Source organism: Uranotaenia lowii, chromosome 1 (genome assembly GCF_029784155.1).
Source record: "Uranotaenia lowii strain MFRU-FL chromosome 1, ASM2978415v1, whole genome shotgun sequence".
NCBI classification, from domain to species: Eukaryota; Metazoa; Arthropoda; class Insecta; order Diptera; family Culicidae; genus Uranotaenia; species Uranotaenia lowii.
Window position 1 is genome coordinate 3,363,201 of NC_073691.1, and position 8,235 is coordinate 3,371,435.

At 40.0% G+C, this 8,235-nt stretch overlaps 1 protein-coding gene across 4 annotated transcripts; it reads left to right on the forward strand.

Moving 5' to 3' along the window:
• The first annotated feature begins 1,013 nt into the window (after positions 1-1,013).
• On the forward strand, positions 1,014-8,229 carry LOC129738411 (mitogen-activated protein kinase kinase kinase 4). 4 transcript variants are annotated; one of them, XM_055729597.1, is made up of 7 exons: positions 1,014-1,417; positions 3,177-3,362; positions 3,674-7,199; positions 7,260-7,548; positions 7,623-7,729; positions 7,803-7,982; positions 8,047-8,229. In XM_055729597.1, exons 1-7 carry the CDS (start codon positions 1,338-1,340, stop codon positions 8,134-8,136), a joined length of 4,458 nt encoding a protein of 1,485 aa, XP_055585572.1. In that variant the 5' UTR covers positions 1,014-1,337; the 3' UTR covers positions 8,137-8,229. The 4 variants fall into 4 exon arrangements, with proteins under 4 accessions (XP_055585572.1, XP_055585573.1, XP_055585574.1 ...); XM_055729598.1 differs by having other exon boundaries at positions 3,180-3,362; XM_055729599.1 differs by lacking the exon at positions 1,014-1,417 and adding an exon at positions 1,564-1,817.
• The last annotated feature ends 6 nt before the right edge of the window (positions 8,230-8,235 follow it).

Consider the following 8,235-nt stretch of genomic DNA (forward strand, 5'->3'; position numbering starts at 1 on the left):
TGAATCAAAAATCTAAAGGCAGCAAAATGTTAGAATTTGAATAAAGTTTGTTGTCATAGTTTTTCTAAAACTCTACCATCGCTCAAACAGTATTTACTAGCAATCGAATGAAAAGTAGGTTTTTTAGACCACTTTTTTGAACTTTTTGTGACCATTTCATTAAAAAAAAATATAAAAAAATATTTCTTGTCTTCATGATGTAGGCATTAACTTCAGCTTTCATATACATAAAGCAAATATTTTTTTGGACGTGTAACATATGAACTACAGCAGTTTTCGTGAGGCATGTTTTTTCGGATTTTTTTTCTTTCATGCTGAATAACGAGAAAACTAGTAACTTTAGCTTTATTTAATGTTCTAAACATATTTTACTGACATTACAAGGTTTCTATTGATATAAGTTTTATATAAAGTTCATAATAATTCAAACGACTCAAATAGATTTTACTTTTGTGGTGTCAAAATGACACCCAAAGTCGGAAAAGGGAGTTTTTTTGTCCAGGCTTCCAAGGTTCATCCATAAAAAAAGTAAAGATGCAATATTGAAGAACTTTTAAATTCATTTAGGGTCCCCGAAGAAATTTTTGTATTTTGAAGCTTCTGAAAAAAGTAACAAGCCTTCAAACTTGCAATGGTGCCAAAATGACACCCTAATGCGGATGAGGGTAAAGCAAACACAAGCGACACCATGTTCTCCATAGAGGAGTTTCGATAAGTAAGGGAGCTTTTGAAAACGTTAAACTTTTACCTGGCATTGCGGATTGGAATCGATTTTGACAGTTCTTTTGTATCGATTGGAATTTTGTGTAGCTTCTCTTACATGTACATAACGTCGCTTCTCTTATATGTAGGTTCACTATTCAATTTTGTTTGAACCTGAATTATTTGTAATCAAAAAATTTTAGAATCATTGAATGAAATTCAGATCATTCGTTCAGTTCTTTGATTATGTCCACTCTCTGTTGCTGTTCTCTTTGAATGGCATGTGGGAATCCCCCAGCAGACAGAAACAGCGAAAGTGGCAGCAGAAAAAAACTGCACGTCGGTGAAGGCACATCGTTTTCGAATCCGTGTGTTCTGATTTTGCGCAGCCCCTTTAGTTGCGGGAAGTGATTTTTTCTCTCATTTCGCGTTCGAGCCAGATTTGTTTGTTTTCATTCTTGGTCCGGCACTTTTCACACCGAGTTCTCTTTAACCAGAAACAGAAGTATCACAAGAAGAAATTCGCCAAATAGTTGGACAACAAACTGGGAAACTTACGCGTACGCAAGCAGTTTCGTCGGGGCGTAGAAAAGCTGATGGTGCCGATTTTGAAATTTTACGCATAAGGAACAAAAATGGCTGATTCGGAGTGGAAAAGTCGGGTTGGAATTGACATTAATTTTAGTTCTGGCGACGAAGACGACGATGACAGCAGGTGAGTTTTGATAGCGGTGAGGATTGTCGACGTGTTACGACGACTATTCACGCTATTCACGGAAGGTTGGTCACACCACGCTGAACATTTTGTGACCATGAACTTATCGGCAAGTTCAGCAATAAAGGTTTGATTGAACTGATGTAATCCGCTGAAAATTGGTCGCATTTTTTGGGCTATCTTCTGTTTTCCTTTTTTTTTTCTTCAAATCTACAAAAGAAACAAATGCTGTGGAAAACGGGAATGTGATTTGTAAATTTAATTAGCGTTTGAGGGAGCATTTCAATCGAACGGGGTTTTTTCAGAGAAGATATTATTCGGCAGATAGACGAGACTGTTTACAGTGTCTGTGTATGATGTTAGCGAGCGCGGTGGATTTCCTCTGGAGCACTGGCACCATGTATTATTGAAATAGTGATAAGGCGCTTTTGCAAAACATCGCTCGTCGGCAAAAGGGAGGGGTAGGGGGTGTTTGAAGAGGCAATAAATAATTTGAATCCCCCTTACCGAACTAAAGCTATAGGGGCGGAACGCAGTTTACCGATTTGCACGTTTTGAGGCATTATTACATAGCTTCGATGTAATATTTTATCAGCAATTGTGAACGGTGCGAGTTGCTGTTTTACGTGGAAAGTTGATATTTTGACTGTTTTGTTATTATTTTCAAATGATAAGTGTGAACATGTATTTGGCCTCAAATTGGTGTAGGTATCAGATATATAGATTAACCGTTGAATGGAAGTTATTTGTGTAGTCCGTTCACTTATGCTTAGCAGATAAACGATTCGGTTATGACATTCCGATTCTGTTGTTGAGACGATCAAATTTAAATTTTTCACAAATTCAAACAGGCGATGTTTCATTTTTAAACTTAGTCTGTAGCTTTGCACTTTTTTAAGATGATGAAACAGCGAACTAAGGTTATTCGGCACAGCTTTTTCAAAAGATAACGTTAAACTCGTTCTGCAAGCACTGGAAATACAGATATACATTTTTCTATTGCACTTCAAACCTACTGAATAGCAGAGTTTTCATCAAAAAACAAACAGCACTTGTCTATAAGTTGACCATTCGGACGGATTGATCCTTTTTGTGTGTAGATGAAATCATCAATGAATATCTGGTCGAAGCTTCGGTCTAAGTAAAAATAAAATTCTACACCATTGTTCCATTTACCAAAAACCAAAAGTGATTATTTTCAAATCACTTTTGTTGAAACCCACTCCCCTATCTTCATTGGAATTGTAGCGTTAGGCACAATTTTCCCGCATGTTTGGATAACGTCCCTCTATTAAGTTTATCCCCATTCTGCCAGAATAACGGATGGGTAATTCGAATATGAAACAATCACTAATGTAACAAAACCTTATTATATAACTTGGACGAAATAAAGACGATTGTATTCTCAGCATTGCGATACAAATAGTATTCTATTATTTTCGGTATCAACACTCTTCAAGTATGTTTCGAATTCAAAGAGTTTGGTTACGACAAGCGGTAGGAATTCTTTTGAAAATTGCAGAATTCTACTGCTAACACACTACCGGTTCATTCATACCTGAGTAGTGATAAGATAAGACCGTATCTATACGATTTCTGTGGTCGAGGTTGAAGATTTGTCCGTTTATTTGCCAGAGGACAGTTTCACGGTTCAGTCGGTCAATCGTTTTGTAGGTTATTTGGCAAAGTTATAATTACAGTTATTGGAACAGAAGTAATGTGCTCAACAGCATTCATCTAACTCCGTTCTCCATTCCAGCAGTACCGTGATAGTTCCCGAAGGAGACGAAGCGGATTTTGTTGCCGACATTGGGTTTAACTCCCAGGATTTGGAAGAGGGTCTACGCTCAGTGGACGATTTAATAAGCCAGTACGCGGATCAGTATGGTAGTACACCCCCGAGGACAAGAATAAAGAACAAAAGTAGAAGCTCGCGGCAAAGAATGTAAGTTTTAATAATTAAGCACCTTTGAAAACAATTTTTCAAAAATTCAAACTTCCATGTATGGAATACGAAAAACCGCCATGTTGGACATTTTCCTGTTGGCAGTTAAGCTTAGAAAATCAGAACGCATGTATGGGTGCAATTTTTCTCTGATAAGGTTGTGTCCGCGAATCGATGGTATTCGGGGAAGAAAAAGCAATCGAAAAAATAAATGCAGTTTCTTATCTTGATCAGCATGCACAATTTTATGAAGAACCACTTGTGATATTTTTTGTAGATATTTTCATTATTATCTGTTTTCGTGCTTACAGGGAAGGAAGCGTTAAAATGCGGACAGGTGGACGCTTGGCTAGGCCACGAGCCGATCGGCGCAACACTGTCGATTGTGCTATCCTGAATCAGATGATCATGGAGCCGAATGCCGAGGAAAAGGCTCGGACCGATAAACGATCGACGCAGTTGTTGCGAGAGTCCGAGCGTGAGATGAAAATGGCTGCTGCAGTGAATCCGGTGATTGCTCGTAATTCGGCCAATTTCGGAGGTGTACTAGCAGGTTCAATTGAAGAGCGAGCGGAAAGCATGCCAATTCCCAGTTCTGTTTCAAATAGTATTTCACCGGCAGTAATTCCAGCGTTGATAGAGTCTTGCAATCGTTTTATGAGCGTTAAATCTCGCCCAGTTGGATGTCGTACTTCAGCGCCACCTTCGGCGTTCGCTAGCTTTCGTGATAGTAATGCTAATGTTGGCAGTGATATCCCACAGAATCGAATTGAATTCCATGATACGTTTTCAAATCTAATCAAACTTGGAAGTGTCGATAAAGATCGAGTGAATCGAAACATAATTTCAACGGAGGAACGATTGTGGCAAACGCATGTTAACGATCTTATTTGGTTGGAGTTGCAGGCCTGGCACGCAGATCGAACTGTTGAACAACAAGACACTATACTTTGTCAAGCCAGAAAAGAGATCGATGCTTTGTTGGCGGAAATAATGAATTTCCGGTTTCAACGTCAGTTAACTAGAACGGTCAGTGAAGTCAGCATGGCTGATAGTGGCTTTGGATCTGAGCCAACCGCTTCGACCGCCAATGGTGAGAAAAATCAGCCATTTTGTTTTGGATGTCTTTCAATGTACTGTAAAGATTGCTTAGAGGTGCAAACTATAGCATTGAAGCAAGTTGAAGATTTGTTGCTAAGGTTGGAATCAAAGGAAAGTCTTTTCCCATCTTCGAAGGCTATGGGTATGGCATTTCCCATATATCAGAGCGAAGAGTTTGTTGGTCGAGTCAAGGCAATGTGCCTCTGGTACAATATGACTAAGCAACATCGTTTGACTTTGCTTATTTTAGGAAAGCTGCTAGCCCGACTGCAAGACAATAAAAAGTCTTACCAGTGGCCAATTATGGAAACAGATAGCTCCACGAACTCGTCTGTTCAAGAAGAAAACGTAGATACCATCGATAGGGGGCAAGGTGAAGCAGCAGTGAGTTCCGCTGGAGTTTGTTCAAGTAAGAAAGTGCAATTTGCTTATGATGGGAGTGCAACTGAGAGCTCTAATAGTGATGAATCTGGCCGTGATTATTCCGACATTGAAGATTTCTCAATGCAACGGCAATTTTCTTTCTCGGGAGACACAGATATGAGTCAGTACATGAACTCGCTCAATATTTACAGTGTGAATACGATTACAGAAGTAACATCTCATACAGCCAACAACTCTACATCTCTGTATCGTAAATATATTGAAAATGTTTTGAAAACTAGAGGTTTGGGCAAATCTCTAACTTTCCTGCATCGGCTTCATAACGTTGTGTTGAGAAAAGCGCAACTAACACTTGAAAAGCCAGATACTCGGGATCACGAAGATAGTTTGTTTGACGAAGATGAAGATGTTCCATGCATCGAACCTCCGCTTGAGAAAGATCAAGAATCTGAGCTTCAACGCTTTGGTGCATGGAGCGAGGAGGCAAAGAAGTTGAATCTTCCGTCATATGTCTCGGCTTTCATATTCTTATCGTTGATACCTCTGGAGGTGATTCAGGAATTCCTGAAAATGCGTTTAGAAACGAAACCCGTTCAGCCCAATCCTTTAAGTTTGGAACAACATATTAAGGAGCTAAAAGAAGGTCTCACTCTTGCCATGATACATCGAGATCGATTCCAGAAGCATATTAATACCGCTCTGTGGGATCGTGAATCAGAGCTGGATAGATTTATGGCTGTATTGGAAACGTTTGACGGAACAGTTCGTCGGATTTTCGATCTGTATTTGGAATACGCCGAAAAATGGATTCTGGACGCTACTCCTGAGGGACATCAAAAAGCTGCACTGGACGAAGAATGGCGATTTACCAAGCTAGTGTGCCCGATGATACCCGGTCAGCACGCCATAGCGGCTAAAAAATTTTGCAGCATTGTTGAAAAAGTTTTGGAAATCACCGGCAGTAAAATGATTTCCAATTTGAGGGAGCTGGAAGATCAAATAAAAATAATCGAAGTCAATAATGGCGACAGAAAATGGCAAATCTTGGCCCTCTGTCGAGAAACTCAGGAAGTGTTGACGTTTGCACGTGATAAGACCCTTAAAACAATGTCGTTTACAAAAGGATTGTTTCGCGATCTAGAAAACGCGGACTTCCATCGCGATCACTGTGATGATTGTGTGGATGATTTAGAAGGTGTTGTGTTGCGAAATAGTTGTCTGAGAAAAAAGAAAAGTTTTATTTGTCAAGAAGTGGTTGATAGTTTACGTATTTTGAAGAAAAATTTGCTATTGTTTCGTAACAAACTGACTAAAGTAATAGAAATTTTGCAAAACGAATGCAGTGTTCGAAATATGGCAGATATGGATGAATCTGATCGCCTTGGTATATTATCGAGAACAAGAGAAATTTTACATCAAGGATACAAGTTCGGTTTCGAGTTCCATAAGGATTTAACGAGGCTGTATGAAACCAGGGCTGACAACTGTCGGGATGTGGAAAGTGAACTTAAACTGTCGAATGCGATAGTACATTTCGCCAAGCTGTGGATGAAGTTCGTGATGGAACGATGCGAGCGTGGACGAGGAGTTCGACCACGATGGGCTTATCAGGGTTTAGAATTTTTAATTTCGGCTTGTGATCCTCAGTGTACAGCTCATTTGAGTAGCGAAGAGTTTGAGGATCTAAAGTCTAAGATGGATGCTTGTATTTCGCATGTAATCGGAAGCATAAGGGAGCCGGATCGGATTCGAAAATCCCCTCGGTCTAGAAAGAGTTCACCTTCTCCATCGATTACCCAAGGCCGTGCTTCAATTCCTACTATCACATTGGGAAAAACACTTCAAAATCAATTGAGCCTCCGAGAGGAAGGAGTAACTTTGAGACCTCATCATACTGTAGATAATAATGATTACTATCGAAAGCAGACATCGTATGAGGGTGTCAACGACATTAAGATACGGGTGCCAACGGATGTGTTACTTGGAACTAAACCCCTGCGTCAGCTGAGAGTTCGCGACGCTATCAATAAGTTGGACAACGAGCTCGACATGAGAATGCGAGCGCGCAGTTTGATTGGTAACGTTAAGGAGATCAGTAACTGTGATAAGGTATTGAACAGAGCCCGCAGCGTTAACTTCAGCTGGCACCGGGGTATAAAAATAGGCCAAGGCCGATTTGGCAAGGTCTACACGGCAGTTAACAATTCTACCGGTGAACTGATGGCTATGAAAGAAATCGCTATTCAACCTGGAGAAACCAGTGAGATCCGCAAGGTAGCGGAAGAGATGAAAATATTCGAGGGAATAAACCACAAAAATCTGGTCAAGTACTATGGAGTTGAGATACATCGGGTGAGTGTATGTTTTTTCAAGAAACCAGGAAGTTGATTATGAAATATAAATTCGATTTAGGAGGAGCAATTGATCTTCATGGAATTGTGCCCCGAAGGAACATTGGAGAGTTTGGTTGAATTGAATGGAGGTTTGCCGGAGGCACAAACTCGACGTTACACTCACCAACTCTTGTCCGGTGTAAATGAATTACATCGACATGGAGTCGTCCATAGGGATATCAAGACGGCAAACATTTTCCTTTCGAAGGATGGCAACTGTTTGAAGCTTGGAGATTTTGGATCGGCAGTGAAAATTCAAGCTCATACAACTATGCACGGGGAGTTGAAGCAGTATGTTGGGACTCAAGGTACGAAAAGTTCTTAAAAGTTTATGGTTATCTTTGATACATGGATGAGGCTATATTTCATGTTTCAATTGTAGCTTATATGGCACCAGAGGTATTTACTAAAAATAACAGCGAAGGACACGGGCGTGCTGCAGACATTTGGTCCGTTGGATGCGTGGTGATCGAAATTGGCTCCGGGAAGGTAAGATTTAGTTACCAGATCTTGAACCTCGAGCTGGAAATGGTAAAAAACTTATTCTATTTTATTATTCAAGCGTCCATGGCATCAGTTCGATTCGAATTATCAAATCATGTTCAAAGTCGGAATGGGCGAATCTCCGGAAATTCCTGAATGCCTATCTGAAGAAGGACATGATTTTGTCACTAGTTGTCTGCAGTACAATCCTAAGGATCGACCATCATCAGCTGATTTGTTGCAGCATGATTTTTGCAAGGTAGTATGGCCTCACTTATTCGTGGGTATCACAGGGTCAATACAACATTTTATTCCTGTTGCAGATGAGTGAAGGTTCCGATGAGGATTTGGAAAAGGAACTACGACGATCATTCCGGCGGAATATAAACTCGACATCTTCTTTAAAGCCATAATCATCTACCTGGTAACACAAACAAACCAACAACGCAAACAAAGTCATTTAAACACTGATAGTGAATTCAACTACGAGTATGATAAAGACTGTACAGTAT